This window comes from Strigops habroptila, chromosome 2 (genome assembly GCF_004027225.2).
Source record: "Strigops habroptila isolate Jane chromosome 2, bStrHab1.2.pri, whole genome shotgun sequence".
NCBI classification, from domain to species: Eukaryota; Metazoa; Chordata; class Aves; order Psittaciformes; family Psittacidae; genus Strigops; species Strigops habroptila.
Window position 1 is genome coordinate 122367655 of NC_044278.2, and position 17437 is coordinate 122385091.

A 17437-nucleotide genomic window follows, 5' to 3' on the forward strand; every position below is an offset into this window, starting at 1 on the left:
AGAGCAAGTGCACCTCTTAGAAGTAAGTCCCCATAAACCTCTTGTATAGCTCCATACACCTCCTCCATGGGATACCCAGCGTGTGCCGGGCCATGGGCACACAGAGCTTGGCTCCAGCACCAGCCCTGCCCAGTGCTGCTGCTCCAGAGCTGTTGGACTCAATGAACCTGTTCCAGCTCTTCCTGAAGCTGAACAAGGAGGAATAAGGAAGGAAAAGTGTCACTTGTTTTGTAGCTCAGAGGGTTTGGGTAAAGGGGGAGCAGAAAATCTGCTTCTAATTCTGCATGAGGAATCCTGAGCACGTTGAGCAGGGAGAACGTTGGAATGAGCCGGAGCTCCAGAGCTGAAGGAAAACGGGGGAGTGGGAATATCATCCCAGGATCACAGGCACTGGAGCTGCTCTAAGGGCTCCCCTTCAGGAGCCTTCTCTTCTCCAGGCTGCCCCAGCCCAGCTCTCTCAGCCTGGCTCCAGAGCAGAGCTGCTCCAGCCCTCGCAGCAGCTCCGGGGCCTCCTCTGGCCTCGCTCCCTTGTCACAAGGAAGGTCGGATCCTTCCTGACTCCTGCATTTCCCTGTGCAGCGCTTCTTCCACCAGGGTCAGGTCGGGAACAGCTTTGCTGTAGTTTGAGGTTCATGTTCCACATCCCAGCGCCACCAGCAGTGGGCTGGATGAGTGCCTTTGGGATGCAATCACCTCTGGACCATGGCTGCTGATCCCGGATGGAGACCACAGTAGGTGCAGACCTGGAGTGCTCACCCCACGTACCCCGACCCGGGCGGTTTGAGCAGCTCCGCTGAATGAATTGATTTGATAAATGGACATTTATTACGCTCACAAATTGGCTGAAACCAATTTTGGTCACATCAAGGCCTGAGAACTGCGAGGGTATTGATTTGTGTAAAGTAATACAGTGAATTTATCAGTTCAATAGTGAGCTGAAGGGCCTCTCGGAGACCCCGCGCCGCGCTCGCGCCGTTACTGATGGGCAAAATCAAGTGAGAGCACCACAGCAACACTGGAAATGGCTCCAGAGAAGAAGGCCCCGGCGTCATCATCAACCTCCTCGCTCGGACGTTGGGGCTCAGGTGCCTTAACGAGGTTTCAGCAGAGCACACTGACCTCCCTCCTGCCTTTAGCAGCTATTTCTGCCACCCCTGAAGTTCCAGCGGGAAGGGGACGGCTTTCCAAGAGGCACAACGTGGGTTTCTGGCATGGCCACCAGCAGCGTGGCCAGAGGGAGCTTTGTGGGTGCAGAGCCCCAGGAGAGGAGCCCCACGGGCTTTCCAAGCTGAGGTTTTCCTCCTTCGCACCAGCACAATGTCCTGCTGCAGCCTTGGGACCGCAGCTCTGCTGCTCCTCATGAAGCTGGTGGCCAACCCACAAGAGCCTCCATGGCTGGAGCTGCCGGAGCTGGGGGCTTGGTGGCCCCTTTCTGATGGCAACCAGGACCTCAAGAGCGTTTGGGGCTGGAATATCTCATCGGTTTGAGGCTCCTGGCAGCAAAGCTTTTCCATCTCATCACACCATTGATCGTCGTAATGCCCAACCCCTTCCAGCCGGGATCGCAGCACTAACTCCATGGTAGTTGTGTTTTATGGGATGCTTTATATCCCTGGAGTTGTGATGAGCAAGATGAGTGTCTATCCATAAAATCTGGGATGCTGCTGGAGAGGGGAGTGAAAAGAGACAACACTTAACACTTAACCTGGCTGCCTGCAGCCCATTGAACGTGCTGACCCTGCCCGTGGTCACTCCATGCCCTGGAGCAGAACTTTATTACCTTTATTAGCTGAGATGCTGCAGACACTGTCAGTGGTCCTGTTATTCCCCATCAATCCTGTAGGAAATATATCCACCCGCGTGGCTGACCTCAGCTTTGCTGCCATGAGGGGCAGGGCTGGAGCACAAGCCGTGGTGGGATGCTCTGGGAGGTGTGCAGGGAATGCTGGAGCAGGTCACACAGACCCCCCTGCACCCCCGTGCCATGGGCAGCTCCTCCTCTTGCTCCTCCTGTGGTGGTTCCTCGGGGGAGTGAGGGGGATGCTGCCCGTGATTTCCTGGGATCCGGGAATCCCCGGGGAAGGGACCTCAAGGATCACCTGCTCCAACCTTTCCAGGCACAGCATGACCTAGGCTGGGTGCCCAGCACCCTGTGCAGCCCAACCTTAACAGTGCCCAACGCTGGGGAGTCACCACTTCCCTGGGGAGATTATTCCAATGGTGGTTGTTCTCATTGGGAAACAATTCCCTCTTGTGTCCAGTGGGAATCTCCCCAGGAGGAACTTGTGCCCATCAGCCCTCGGCTTTCCCATGGGACTCCTTGTCCAAAGGGAGTCTCCATCTTCTCTGCAGCCCCCCTTTAACTGCTGGCACATGGGACCAGGTCTCCCTGAGCCTTCCCTTCTCCAGCTGAACAGCCCCAGCTCTCTCAGCCTTCCCTCACACGCTGCCCAGCCCTTGGAGCATCTTTGTGGCCCTTCTCTGGGCCCTCTCCAGCCCATCCACAGCTTTTCTGTGCAGCAGGACCCAAACTGAGCCCATATTCCAGGGGTGGCCTGACCAGCGCCGAGCACAGTGGGACAATGACCCCTTTATCCCTGTGGTGATGCCCTTGTTGATGGTCCCCAGCACCCTGTTGGGTTTCTCTGCTCACTGCTCACTGCTCACTCCTATGGAGCTGGTGTTCCCCAGGTCCCTTTCCCAGAGCTGCTCCATAGGGCAGATCCCAGCCTGGGCAGCTCCGGGATTGGGTTTTCCCAGGAGCCAGACCTGACACTTGTCCTTGTTGGACTCCATAAGGTTAGAACCATGGAATCATGGAATGAGTTGGGATGAAGAGACCTTAAAGCTCCACCAGTTCCAGCCCCTGCCCACGGGCAGGGACACCTTCCACCTTCCAAGCCCCATCCAAGCTGCCCTTGAGGTTCTCATCCCCCTCTCCAGCCCCTCCAGCCCATCCCACAGGGTGACTCCCCCTTCCCAAGTGTCCCCTTCCCCGCTCACTCCGGTGTCATCAGCACCCTCCATCAGGGAACACTTGATCCCTCCTCCACGTCACTTGTGAAGCCATTGAACAGCGCTGGGCCCAGTATGGATCCCTGGGACCCTGCTGGTGCCACTGGTCCCAGTTTGGGGAGGAGATGTTCACCACCACATAGATAAGGGCACAAAGCCCCGTCCCTGGGCGCTGCTGGAGCTGGTCCATGGGGCCGAGCTGACCCCCCCCGGCAGGGTAAGGCAGAGCCTGGCTCTAAGCCCAGCCTGATTAAGCCTTGACGGGAGTCAGGACTTATTACTGTGGCCAAGGGATGGGTAATGCATCTTGATTGTGGCCAGGCACAAAATGTCATGTCCTCATTGTGCTGGGACTCGTGTTCCCACTGAATTCCCACTCCCTGCACTCCATCCTGTTCCGTTGGGTGGATGTGCCTTGGATTTTGGGGTTAAACTGGGCTTTTTTGGCGCTTTTAGGCTGACCCCTGCATCACAGGGTGATGCAAACCTCACTTTCAGCCTGAGCCAGCACCACCTTGCAGGGATTCTTCCCATCTTCTCCCCAGCCTCCACAGGGATTCGGGATCCAGCCACACTCCTGCTGCTGTGCTGAATCATGCTCATTACAAAACCCATCCTGCCTCATTCCCAGCTTGAATCCTCTCATCCAGCCCCTGGAGCAGGTTCCTTTGGCTCCGGGATGAGCGGGTTCTCTGCTTTATGTGGGGACGCTTCATGCCTGTGGTCAAGTCAATGACCTGGGCAGTGACCTCCCGTTGGGAGCCTCAGGAGATGGATTTTCCCTTCACGTCTCCCGGCTCACTTGAGGCTTTGCACTTGGTTTCCTGGATCCTGCTGGATCCGTCAGCTGCCGCCCCACTGGGTCTCCTCAGATGCAGACCCAGGCTCGGAGGAGCTCGGCTGCATCCAGGAGCAAGAGGAGCAGCTCCAGGGCAAAGCCACGTGAGGCTCCTCAGGGCGGCTGCAGCTCCGGTGCTGGGATGTCTCAATGGTTTGGGTCGAAGGGACCTTAAAGCTCCTCCAGCTCCAACCCCTGCCCCGGGCAGGGACACCTTCCACTGGAGCAGGTTGCTCCAAGCCCCTGTGTCCAACCTGGCCTTGAACACTGCCAGGGATGGGGCAGCCACAGCTTCTCTGGGAAAAGTCTGTGCCAGCGCCTCAGCACCCTCACAGGGAAGAGCTTCTGCCTCAGAGCTCATCTCAGTCTCCCCTCTGGCAGGTTAAAGCCATTCCCCTTGGCCTGTCCCTCCATCCCTTGTCCAAAGCCCCTCTCCAGGTTTCCTGGAGCCCCTTTAGGCACTGGAGCTGCTCTAAGGTCTCCCCTTCAGGAGCCTTCTCTTCTCCAGGCTGCCCCAGCCCAGCTCTCTCAGCCTGGCTCCAGAGCAGAGCTGGATCCCGTTGGATATTGCCATCCGGACAGGCACAGAGAGTCTCCTTTCCCAGCCCTTCCAGCCTTGCCCCACTCCTTCAATCCCCTCCCTCCTCCCATTCCCACTCAAGGAATAACACACAAACCTCGGCCCCACTGGTGTGGTGCAGCGTGGCTGCGCCGGTGCCGCTCCATCCTCCCTCCATCCCTCCATCCTCCCTCCATCCCTCCATCCTCCCTCCATCCCTCCATCCCTCCCTCCATCCTCCCTCCATCCTCTCTCCATCCCTCCCTCCATCCCTCCATCCTCCCTCCATCCCTCCCTCCATCCCTCCCTCCATCCCTCCCTCCATCCCTCCATCCCTCCACCCTCCCTCCATCCCTCCACCCTCCCTCCATCCCTCCACCCTCCCTCCACCCTCCATCCCTCCATCCCTCCCTCCATCCCTCCATCCCTCGCTCTCCCCCCTCCCTCCCGTCTCCCTGGCAACACTGAGTGCACATCCTGGAAAACTTTATCCGAGATCTGCTCTGGGCAGCTTTCCCAATCCATGCTAACCTGATTAGGTGTCTCTGGGGCCGTGCCTGCCTAATCGAATTAGATGGCACTAATGGCAGCGAGGACTTTGAGTGGGGAGAGAGCAGGAAAACAGAGTGTGTACTTAGTGATAATTATCCCTGCTTCTGTGGCATTGATTTATTTGCCTTTTCCCCCCTTCCCTCCCTCCCCTTCCTCCTTTTTGTTGTTCCCATTGTCTTTAAACACAGCCATTCGGAGGAAGGAGAACGGCTGGTACGACGAGGAGCACCCGCTCGTCTTTCTGTTCCTGGGATCCTCTGGAATAGGTAAGGATTGGGGTGTGCCAGAGGGATGGAGGGGCTGGGGCTGCTCCTCAGCCCCTTCGCTCTTTGCTTCACACAAAGCTCTCATAAAACACCAGTTGAAGTGTTGCATCCCTGCAACTAGTCCCTGATCCCGCAGGATAACCCCCAGCAGGTCCCATCCGGGGCACAAGCAGCTTCACGCTGAGTTATCCCATCCCAAAAGGAGCAGTTTTCCCAAGAAAAGGGTTGGTTTAAGCCTCTGTGGGTGAGGTGAGAGCAGAAAGCTGCTGCTGGCAGCTCCAGCCTCTGCTGTCTCACTCCTGCGGACAAGGGAGGCTTTGGAATGATGGGATTTTATTGACTCCCATAATATTTGTCCTCAAGCACAATAAAAGGCAACACAACACTTGATGCTTTCATGGAATGGCCAAAATGACTTTTAGTCATGGAACAGAACAGCCAAAGCAGCTTTAAAGTGGCCAAAGTGACACCTGCAGTAACGCCTGTGCTCCTCCTGCATCCGCTGCATCCCTGAGCCCCGGGAAGGGCTGGTGCTGGAGGGGACAGGGCAGGGACACACACCGGGATCTATGGGTCACTGCCTGGCTCGGTGTTAACTCAACAGGAGTTGGATAAAGCCATATAAAACCAGTAAGAAATGGCTTTGAGACTTCGTTGCACTCCCTGTAGAGGCTCAATGATGTGAGTTGCAGCTCTTCAGCTCCTGTGCGTACCCATGGAGGGGTTTTCCCACTTCTTTTGCTCCCATAAAAAGAAATATTGAAACAAGAAAGCACCAAGAAACTGTGGCTGCCCCATCCCTGGCAGTGCTCAAGGCCAGGTTGGACACAGGGGCTTGGAGCAACCTGCTCTAGTGGAAGGTGTCCCTGCCCGGGGCAGGGGTTGGAGCTGGAGGAGCTTTAAGGTCCCTTCAACCCAAACCACTGTATGACTGTACATTGAGGATCCATCCATATTCGTGTGTGTACCTACACTGTGTGTAGGTGCACGTCTGGAGCTGTGTGCTCACACGTGGGGACCTACAACCCAGCAGCAGCCAAGGCTGACAAAGCCTGAACTGCACCATGATGCTGCGTTTTGGCTCAGTTCCCATGTTTGCAGCATTTCTGTGGTGATCTCATTCCGTGATCCTGCAGATCCAACCACCAAACCCATCGGCACCAGAGAGCTGCGGCTGCAGGGATGTGTAATACTGCAGTGAATCTGGGAGTCAGGGGATGGGGTGGGATGGAGGGACCTCAAAGCTCCTCCAGCTCCAACCCCTGCCACGGGCAGGGACACCTTCCACTAGAGCAGGTTGCTCCAAGCCCCTGTGTCCAACCTGGCCTTGAACACTGCCAGGGATGGGGCAGCCACAGCTTCTCTGGGAAAAGTCTGTGCCAGCGCCTCAGCACCCTCACAGGGAAGAGCTTCTGCCTCAGAGCTCATCTCAATCTCCCCTCTGGCAGGTTAAAGCCATTCCCCTTGGCCTGTCCCTCCATCCCTTGTCCAAAGCCCCTCTCCAGGTTTCCTGGAGCCCCTTTAGGCACTGGAGCTGCTCTAAGGTGTCCCCTTCAGGAGCCTTCTCTTCTCCAGGCTGCCCCAGCCCAGCTCTCTCAGCCTGGCTCCAGAGCAGAGCTGCTCCAGCCCTCGCAGCAGCTCCGGGGCCTCCTCTGGCCTCGCTCCAGCAGCTCCACGTCCCCCTTGTGCTGTTCCCCAGAGCTGGACACAATATGAACCCAATAAACCCATCAGTGGTGCAGCAAGAAGGGATTTCTGGGCACATCCATGGGCTTTTCCAACAGATCCTGTGTGTTGAATGAAGTTTTCCCTTCACTGGACACATTGGGAGGTCGGGATCTGATCTAACCCCATCTTGAGTGTGTTTGCATGTACTGGTGATGGTGGTGCCAGCCCTGGCGTTGGCACAGCTGACGGACAAACCTGGTCTGACACGAGTCTTTTCTCCTTTGCAACAGGTAAAACGGAGCTGGCCAAGCAGACAGCCAAGTACATCCATAAGGATGTCAAAAAGGTAACACTCTTCCCTTTACTGATTCATGGAATCATCATGGAATGCTTGGAAGGGACTCTAAAGCTCATCGAGTTCCATCCTCCCTGGTGGTGGTGGCTTCCCAGGGGGTAGCTCAGGGATGTGTGAGGTTTGAAGGCACCAAGTGTTTCAAGCTGGGCACTCCTGCTCACGTTTAAACCTCGAGGTTGAGGCTTTGGGAGGTGCCCAGCTCTGCCCATGGAGGTTTGGGGAAGGTTGGAGCAGGGAGAAGCCCCCTGAAGCTCTCCCCAGCATCCTCCAGCAGAGAGTGGCCGCAGGATGAGGTGGGAGCTGCAGAGAGATCGGAACAGCGCTATGGAGATGCCTGTTCTGGTTTCTGTTCCTCATCCTCCCCCAATGGCCCTCCTGAAGCAGTAAATCCCAGCTCCTGGGCTTCAGGCACCTTCATTCCCAGCTCCTGGAACTGGTCAGTGCCTGGACAAACAGCACGTGGAGAAATGAGTTCAGTGCTGAATGTGTGTTAACTTAGAATCGTGGAGTCATGGAATGGGTTGGGATGAAGGGAGCTTAAAGCTCCTCCAGTCCCAACCCCTGCCCCGGGCAGGGACACCTTCCACTAGAGCAGGTTGCTCCAAGCCCCTGTGTCCAACCTGGCCTTGAACACTGCCAGGGATGGGGCAGCCACAGCTTCTCTGGGAAAAGTCTGTGCCAGCGCCTCAGCACCCTCACAGGGAAGAGCTTCTGCCTCAGAGCTCATCTCAATCCTCACAACAGCCCTGGGTGTTCAGGGGTGGATGTGGCCACTCCGGCACCATCAGCCCTTGAGAACCTCAGATCCATGTGTTGGTCCATGCAGGCACCAGCCTGGTTCTGGAGGAACCTTCTAACTGTGATGAAACCTGGAGCGGTTCATGAACCACCACATTAAGTGTTTCCCTCTCTTGCAGGGCTTCATCAGACTGGACATGTCGGAGTTCCAGGAGAGGCACGAGGTCAGTGAATGGGTGCTCTCTGCTCCCAGGGTGCCACCACCTCCCTGCTGCTACCCAAGAGCCCCTGTCCGAGCCTGGCAGTGCCAGCCAGGACCTTCCTGCGTGACCTCCATGTCCTGCAGGAAGCGGCTGGCTTGGCGAGCAGAGGGGGTGCACGACAGGGCGGCCGGTTGTGCCAGGTTTCACATTCCCAAGATGGGAAATGCTAGGAAATGAGGAACAGAGAGCAAGGAGAAGGGAAAGCTTTAGCACTGTGTGGCTGTGCAGCGCAGAGCCTTGGGGAAGAGCAGCTGGACAGGGAATGGGAGAACCCAGCAGAGGAGAGGACAGTGGTGCAGAGCCCCCCCCCCCGTCACACCTCCCACCCCATGCTGGTGCTGCAGGAGAGGGGGGATCTCACCAGGGTCACCCCAGAGCTGGTGGGGGCACAAATCCCTTTGGATTTGGACTCCTCTTTGAGATGGGTCATAATCAGAGAGTCACGGAATGGTTTGGGATGAAGGGACCTTAAAGCTCCTCCAGTTCCTTGGCCAGGGACACCTTCCACTAGAGCAGGTTGCTCCAAGCCCTCTTGGAGCACCTCCGTGGCCTCCTCTGGACTCACTCCAACAGCTCCGGGTCTTTCCTGTCCAAGTTTTGCTGTACAAGCCCCATCAAGGCCAGGTTGGATGGGGCTTGGATGGCTTTTCATCTGCCCATGGCAGCTCCTGCGGATTCTGCAGGTTAAAGCTCTGGGCCAGGTCATTGCTCGGTGGCCACCAACCTGCATTTTACCCTTACCAAGCTGATTTGGAGGGACCTGGGCAGTGATGGGGGGCACAAAGAACATAGAACGTGGTTTCTCTGCAGCAAAGACTGCTGAGCTCCCAAGAGGGCTTCACTCCTGGCTCCCATGGATCACCTTCACGTGTCCTGCCCCTTCTTCCCAGGTTGCCAAGTTCATCGGCTCTCCCCCGGGCTACGTGGGCCATGAGGAGGGTGGGCAGCTCACCAAGAAGCTGAGGCAGTGCCCAAACGCCGTGGTGCTCTTCGATGAGGTGGACAAAGCCCACCCAGACGTCCTCACCATCATGCTGCAGCTCTTTGATGAGGTAAATCCACATTGCAGGGCCATGGGGAAGGGAAGAGGGATGCAGAAGATGTGCTGGAATGCTCCAGATCAGTGGTCCCTTCCAAACACTGTCACCCAGCCAGGGAACAGGCTGGTGCTGAGGTCTCCTGGTGGAATAAACGTCTCCTTTAGGCAAAGGAAAAGCCAGTGGGAGGGTTGGAAACGTGAGGATGAAGGCTGGGAATCGGAGTGACGCAGAATCATGGAATGGGTTGAGTTGAAGGGACCTTAAAGCTCCTCCAGCTCCAACCCCTGCCCCGGGCAGGGACACCTTCCACTAGAGCAGGTTGCTCCAAGCCCCTGTGTCCAACCTGGCCCTGAAGCCGGGGCTGGCTCCCAGTGAGCCAGGTCCAACCAACCCTGCAGGAACAACCGGGATATGGCTGTAACGGAGCAACCTGGGTTATCCCATGGGAGCACCCAGCAAAGCCAGCCCCCAGTGGTGATGGCAGCCACAGCAGCCCGCTGTGGTGGCCCCAACCCTCCTCCTCCTCCTCCCTGCCAGGGGCCTGTGTCCCTGGATTCATAGAGTGCAGAAGAGGGAGCAGAAGAAGGCCTCAGAAGTGAGGACCTCCCCAGGCAGTTTGTTTCCTCGCCGCGTCTCCAGCAGCTGATCTCCAGCACAATGACACAAATCCTTGTTGGGTGCTTGAGATTAACATTTGGGTTATTGCCCTGTCAAGTGCGTGGTTCAGGAATTGATTTCCCATTGAGCTGCTGCTCCCGTGATCTATGCAAGGAAAAATGGAGTTATTAATCCTTCAAAGAAACACAACAGCCCTGTAAAAGCCTTGCAGCGCGTTGCTGGGGAGCGCTGCTGCCTCTCAGCACCACCAGCACCCTGGCAGTAAAGCTGCTGCGCAACAGGCAGAGCCCGAGCACAAGGTGCAGAGCAGGGGGCTGCGACTGGGTGACCTTCAAGGTCCCTTCCCACCCAACCCAGGCTGGGATACTGGGGTGCCTCCTGGTGCTTTCAGACAACCACAGTGCTCCCCCCAGGCAGCCCCATGGGGAGCTTTGGACCGACCCATCTGGAATGCTTTGGTGACCATCTGGGCTGTGTTCCCATAGGAGGCTGAGCTATGGGTGCCCATCAGCACACCCACCCCATGAGGCACTTCCCAGAGCTTCCATCGAGGGTGTTCTGGATGGGGATGGCTGGGACCACGCACAGGGCAGGTTACTGCTTCCCTTCTGCTCGAATCCAGGGGTGTAATGAGCCCTTAGAGCAGCTCCAGGGCCTAAAGGGGCTCCAGGAAACCTGGAGAGGGGCTTTGGACAAGGGATGGAGGGACAGGCCAAGGGGAATGGCTTTAACCTGCCAGAGGGGAGACTGAGATGAGCTCTGAGGCAGAAGCTCTTCCCTGTGAGGGTGCTGAGGCGCTGGCACAGACTTTTCCCAGAGAAGCTGTGGCTGCCCCATCCCTGGCAGTGTTCAAGGCCAGGTTGGACACAGGGGCTTGGAGCAACCTGCTCTAGTGGAAGGTGTCCCTGCCCGGGGCAGGGGTTGGAGCTGGAGGAGCTTTAAGCTCCCTCCATCCCAAACCATTCCCTGATGTGCATAAATCCACTTTGGGGAGACACGGGACCCGTGTCCTTCTGCCCCATGTTTTGGCCGCATCCTGCGGCTCCTGCTCACACCGAGGTGTGCGCCCGGTGCTGTTGCAGGGCAGGCTGACGGACGGGAAGGGGAAGACCATTGACTGCAAAGATGCCATCTTCATCATGACCTCCAACGTGGCCAGCGACGAGATCGCCCAGCACGCCCTGCAGCTGCGCCAGGAGGCCCTGGAGATGAGCAAGAACAGGATCGCAGAAAACCTCGGTATGGGTCTACCAATGGTGCTGAGAGCCCCACTCCCCATCCCCAGCACGGCCCCTCTGTGGTACCCCCACTTCATGCTTGACCTCTTCTGAAGCCCTCGTGTGAGATCACATCTTTGGTGATGGCGTTGTCCCACCCCACAGCCTTCCTCATCCTCTGCTCTCTGCCCTTTAGCCCCTCACCCTTCAGCTCCTCACCCTTCAGCTCCTCACCCTTTAGCTCCTCACTCTTCAGCTCCTCATCCTTTAGTTCCTCACCCTTCAGCTCCTCACCTTCAGCTCCTCACCCTGCAGCCCCTCATCCTTTAGCTCCTCATCCTTTAGCTCCTCATCCTTTAGCTCCTCACCCTTTAGCTCCTCACCCTTCAGCTCCTCACCCTTTAGCTCCTCACCCTTTAGCTCCTCACCTTTAGCTCCTCACCTTTAGCTCCTCACCCTTCAGCTCCTCACCCTTTAGCTCCTCACCTTTAGCTCCTCATCCTTTAGCTCCTCACCCTTCAGCTCCTCACCCTTCAGCTCCTGACCCTTTCCATTCTTGCAGAACCCTTCCAAACACTTCCTAGACCAGACTAGTGCTGGGAACGGTGCTCATGTTAAAGAGGAAGAGCTTTGCTTCCTCACTTCCATAAAGGACTGAGCTTCATCATGTCACTTCCCTGGGATGGGAATCCTGGATCTACACACCAGGGTCCTGTAGGAACTTCCCCAAAAATGTGAATTAGGAAATCATAGGAGAATTGAGTGGAGTGAGAGCAGCCTCTGATGTGAAACAGCCACTGAAACAGCAGAGGCCAAATTCGTCTGCATCCCTCCACCGCCTCCACCAGCACCAGAAGGCCACAGAGACTGGTTGGTCTCTGTTGTGCCAAGGATGGATGGGTGGATGCATGGATGGATGGATGGATGGATGGATGGGTGGATGGATGCATGGATGGATGGATGGATGCATGGATGGATGGATGGATGGATGGTGATGCTGCACCAAGGGCTGTCCCCTGTTGCTCTAAATTGCACAGCAGTGTGTGAGCACAGACCTTTTAAGACCCTTTTATAGTCTTAAATGTGGACACTGCATCTTCCTCAGAGTATGCAGGAGCGTGTGGGGTGATGAGAAGCTCCCTATGACCCGGCTGTGTGTGGAGAAGGCTCCAAGGAGACCTTAGAGCAGCTCTAGTGCCTAAAGGGGCTCCAGGAAACCTGGAGAGGGGCTTTGGACAAGGGCCTGTAGGGACAGGCCAAGGGGAATGGCTTTAACCTGCCAGAGGGGAGATTGAGATGAGCTCTGAGGCAGAAGCTCTTCCCTGGGAGGGTGCTGAGGCGCTGGCACAGACTTTTCCCAGAGAAGCTGTGGCTGCCCCATCCCTGGCAGTGTTCAAGGCCAGGTTGGACACAGGGGCTTGGAGCAACCTGCTCTAGTGGAAGGTGTCCCTGCCCGGGGCAGGGGCTGGAGCTGGAGGAGCTTTGAGGTCCCTTCATCCCAACCCATTCAATGTGCCACCAGCGCTACCCCACATTCCCCAAAGCTCAGCCTGCAGAGCCCTGCTCACCAGTGGAAGTGCTGGAGGAGCTGGGATGTGCCCGGGAACTGCGGCATCTGCATCAGCTCCCTGGGAGCAGGAAAACACGGGGCTTCGGGGCATCACATCCAGTTCCCAGCTTCTCTCTCCCTGTTTGCTTTGAGCAGCGGGTGCCAGAGCTGGTTTCATGCAGCATCTTTAAACTTCAATCAGCCGCGGGCGAGGACGACGCGCCTGGACCTGAACTTTCAGGAATAACATTTAGAAATGCCACGAGCTCCTCTGCTAAATGAGGCAAACATCGAATTTCCATTCCCAGCAGCAGCCAGCACGCACCTGCAGTGCTGGGGCCGGGCTGGGAAACACATCCCGGCTCCAATCCTGCCCTCAATCCAGTTTCAGGGAGCTCCTTCCCGTTTGTGGAGTCCTTGGCTTGGAGCTGCTCCAAGGCCGTGGCCTGGGGCTTGTCCTCAGTGCCGGGGGGGCAGATAAATGCAGAGAGAAAGGGAAGGAGCTGCTGCTGCAGCGGCTCCACCTCTGCCAGTGGGTGCTATGGGAGGAAAACCTGGATACTTGGAGCAGCTCCATCTCCTGTGCCTCCTCCGGCTCTCCTTAGCAGGAATGCCGTGCCAGATTCCCATTGCTTAGTGAAAAACCCCTTTGGTGTCTATTAGCAGAAAAGGGAAAGGGGATAAATCCCTATAACCAAAGCCCCCCTGCTCTGTTTCAATGGACTGCAGTGTCCGTGCCCCCTCCTGGGGTGCACCCTGAGGTGCTCCTGTCACCATAAGAGGTGCTGGCACCTCTTGGTTGTGTGCTGGCACCAGTGTGGGTCTGATAGAGCCTGGGAGCCCCTTTCTGCTGCTGCTGGGGGTGCAACGATGCTCATCAAGGTGGGAAGGGCACCCAGCACCCAGTGTGGGTCTTTCTCCAGCACCCTGCGTGCTGGGATCCCACCCAGAGCGCCTGGGATGGAGGGATCTTCCTGTGAGCATCCTTGTGTTAAATAGAACGTGGAGTTTGGTGCGTGAGGGTGTAGGGAGAGGTGGGGTGGGGAAAAGAGGGAGAGGAGAGAGGGTTTGGGCGGCAGGAGGGGAAGGCTGCACCGGAGCTGCGGCTCAGAGCTGGGATTCGGGACCAGCCAGACCCTGGCTCCATCTGCAGTCAGCCGAGGGAAGTGGACTCCGGGCAGAGCTGCGCGTGTGAGCAGGGGCTGTCGTGGGATCGAGGGATCGGTTGGGATGGAGGGACCTTAAAGCTCCTCCAGCCGCAACCTCTGCCACGGGCAGGGACACCTTCCACTAGAGCAGGTTGCTCCAAGCCCCTGTGTCCAACCTGGCCTTGAACACTGCCAGGGATGGGGCAGCCACAGCTTCTCTGGGAAAAGTCTGTGCCAGCGCCTCAGCACCCTCACAGGGAAGAGCTTCTGCCTCAGAGCTCATCTCAATCTCCCCTCTGGCAGGTTAAAGCCATTCCCCTTGGCCTGGCCCTACAGGCCCTTGTCCAAAGCCCCTCTCCAGGTTTCCTGGAGCCCCTTCAGGCCCTGGAGCTGCTCCAAGGTCTCCAGGGTGAAGGGCAGAGGCAGAGCTGGAGCCCTTTCACTGTGCAAGTGAAACACATCATGTAGGTGCTGTCCTCGGGCACCCAACGTGTGCAGGGGCAGCCGTGGGACACCCAGACCTGCACCAGGGTGTCAAGGGCAGGGACACCCGTTTCCAAACCAGTTGTGGTTGGTGGCATGTGTGGAGGCTCCAGGTCTGTTCCCAAGTCCCATTTGGATCCCATCTCCTGGTCACGCTGCTTCACTCACCCGCCTCCAGGAGCTGGCAGATGGGAAGGAGCCCATGTCCCACCTCACCCACCACCAGCCTGTGTCCTCCTGTCTTTCAGAGGATGTCCAGATGACCGACAAGATCACCATCTCCAAACAGTTCAAGGAAAAGGTCATTCGCCCCATCTTGAAGGTATGGATGGGTTCTTGAGGTGTCCTGAGCTTGGGTCTTTTGATGCCACCATGGAATCATGGAATGGTTTGGGATGAAGAGACCTTAAAGTTCATCCAGTCCCAACCCCTTGCCATGGGCAGGGACACCTTCCACTAGAGCAGGTTGCTCCAAGCCCTGTCCAACCATGGTCCATTCATCCCTTCAACCCTTTAAGGTCCCTTCATCCTAAACTATTCCATGACTCTCTGACCCCATCCTTCCTGTCCCTGCTGGGGCCACCAGAACTCTCCCACTGACCTCCCCTGCCCTGGTCCCTGCAGGCTCACTTCAAACGTGACGAGTTCCTGGGCAGGATCAATGAAATTGTCTATTTTCTGCCCTTCTGCCACTCGGAGCTCATCCAACTCGTCAACAAGGAGCTGACCTTCTGGGCCAAGAAGGTAAGAACCATCCCTGGCTTTGAGCTGACTTCTCAGAGGGTGCAGGAGCAAAGCCCTGGAGGCACCAGTGACTCTTCCTCCTCTTCCTCACCCAACAGGCCCAGGCAAGGCACAACATCACCCTGCTCTGGGACAGGGAGGTCATGGACGTGTTGGCTGATGGCTACAACCTGCACTATGGAGCCCGCTCTATCAAACACGAGGTGAGGGCAGGGATGGAGCTCGGTGGCATCACCCCCGCCTGGAGAGGAGAGGCTGGAGGGGTGGGGGGGTTGTCCAGAGAAGCTGTGGCTGCCCCATCCCTGGCAGTGTTCAAGGCCAGGTTGGACACAGGGGCTTGGAGCAACCTGCTCTAGTGGAAGGTGTCCCTGCCCGTGGAACGGGATGAGCTTTAAGCTCCATCCCAACCCAACCCGTTCCATGATTCTGGGATCCTGCAATGCCCGAGGCTGGGAAGAAGAGCTCCCACCTCCATGGGAAGCTTCTCAGAGAGGTGTTGTGGTGGGACCTGGTTCTCTGCAGGTCGAGCGGCGCGTGGTGAACCAACTGGCTGCTGCCTACGAGCAGGACCTGCTGCCCCGCGGCTGCACCCTCAGGATCGCGGTGGAGGACTCGGACAAGCAGCTCCTCAAGACCAAGGAGAGCTCATCCCCGGGAGCAGAACGAGGCAAGGTCCCCACGCTGCGCCTGGAGATCGTGGAGAAGGACAGCAGGGCCCGCAAGCTGGACATCCAGGCTCCCCTCAGCCCCGAGAACATCACCTACTTCCTGTAGGCACCACGGGTGGGCAAGAAGGCGCCCTCGGGCTCCGCTGGCCCCGGGGGTGAGGATGGGCAGGGGGTGGGCATGGACAGACCCCCCCGGGACAGTGGTGGGGTGGAGGTGGGAGCAGGGGACACGCCGGTGGAGGGTCTTGGGGTTCTTTAAGCGCTAGAGAAGGTGATGGACCTTCTTGAGGAGGGGAAAGCAGCTTTCAGAGCATGCAGGAGATGGGGGAAGGATGCGGCATCTGTTCCACAGGCGCTGCTGGGATCCCGGGTTGGGAAGGGGGAGGCAGGGGCGGGATGTGCCACCACTCACATGGAGGAGCCACCACGCTGTGTGGGTTTGCCCAGTTATTTATTGCAATAAAGGTGACTTGTGACCTGGAGCGTGTGGAGGGGACTGAGCCAGGCAGGACACGTCCCCAGGGAGCTGGGGTCACCACCAGCACACCTCCCAGTGCAAACCAGTGCCCTCCCAGTGCAAACCAGTGCCTCCCAGTGCAAACCAGTGCCCTCCCAGTGCAAACCAGTGCCTCCCAGTGCAAACCAGTGCCCTCCCAGTGCAAACCAGTGCCCTCCCAGTGCAAACCAGTGCCCTTACAGTGCAAACCAGTGCCTCCCAGTGCAAACCAGTGCCCTCCCAGTGCAAACCAGTGCCCTTACAGTGCAAACCAGTGCCTCCCAGTGCAAACCAGTGCCCTTACAGTGCAAACCAGTGCCTCCCAGTGCAAACCCCTCACTCAACCCATCTCTTGTGACCTTCCTCCAGGAGAAGGGTTGGAAGGAACCTCAGAGCCCAGCAGGGATCAACACCAGCTCCTTGCTCCCTGTGCTCTTGTGCTGGAGCGGTGATGTGGGACAAGAAGGGGACATGGGGCGGGATGTGCTGCAGTGGGATTTGGGGGGGTTTTTCTCAGCTCCTGCCCTGCTGCAGAGGGACCAGGAGCACCTGATCCCAGCATCACATCCCAATAGGATTTGAGGTGTTTAAGACACTGGAATGGGTTGAAGGGAGAAGCTGTGGCTGCCCCATCCCTGGCAGTGTTCAAGGCCAGGTTGGACACAGGGGCTTGGAGCAACCTGCTCTAGTGGAAGGTGTCCCTGCCCGGGGCAGGGGTTGGAACTGGAGGAGCTTTAAGGTCTCTTCCAACCCAACCCATCCCATGGTTCTCAATCCCTGATGGGCTCCATGGGAGGACCCAGGGGACAGGCTGGGGTTGGGGTCCCCGAAGCCACCATCCCCCCACAGTGACACGGGGTGAATTTGGGTCCCTGCAGGGAAGGGGGTGGGGAAGGGGAGGGCAGAGCTGGGAGGGGTGTGCCAGGAGCTCACCAACGTGTGCACGAGTGTGCACAAGTGTGTGCATGAGTGTGCACGAGTGTGTGTGTGCACTGAGAGTGGTCACAGGTTCTCACACATGTGCATGGGATCACATTAGTGTGTGCACGGGTGTGCACGGGAGTGTGCACGGGAGTGCACAGGTACACACAGGAGTGCACTAACGTGTGCATGGGCACGCGTGGCTGTGCACAAGCATGCACTGAAGTGTGTGTGTGTGCACACATGTGCATGAGTGTGCACTACGGTATACACGTGTGGTCACAGGCATGCACATGGCA

The 17437-nt window shown here is 57.6% G+C and overlaps 1 protein-coding gene across 1 annotated transcript in view; it reads left to right on the forward strand.

The window, feature by feature from the left end:
- CLPB (caseinolytic mitochondrial matrix peptidase chaperone subunit B) overlaps nucleotides 1-16203 on the forward strand; it is a 53667-nt gene extending 37464 nt beyond the window's left edge. Inside the window, exons 9-17 of the mRNA XM_030477594.1 lie at nucleotides 5153-5230; nucleotides 7189-7244; nucleotides 8171-8215; nucleotides 9145-9306; nucleotides 10995-11151; nucleotides 14558-14631; nucleotides 14934-15053; nucleotides 15152-15256; nucleotides 15576-16203. Of these exons, the coding sequence (XP_030333454.1) occupies nucleotides 5153-5230; nucleotides 7189-7244; nucleotides 8171-8215; nucleotides 9145-9306; nucleotides 10995-11151; nucleotides 14558-14631; nucleotides 14934-15053; nucleotides 15152-15256; nucleotides 15576-15827 (1049 nt within the window). The 3' untranslated portion in view covers nucleotides 15828-16203. The remainder of the gene's footprint in view (nucleotides 1-5152; nucleotides 5231-7188; nucleotides 7245-8170; nucleotides 8216-9144; nucleotides 9307-10994; nucleotides 11152-14557; nucleotides 14632-14933; nucleotides 15054-15151; nucleotides 15257-15575) is intronic.
- The last annotated feature ends 1234 nt before the right edge of the window (nucleotides 16204-17437 follow it).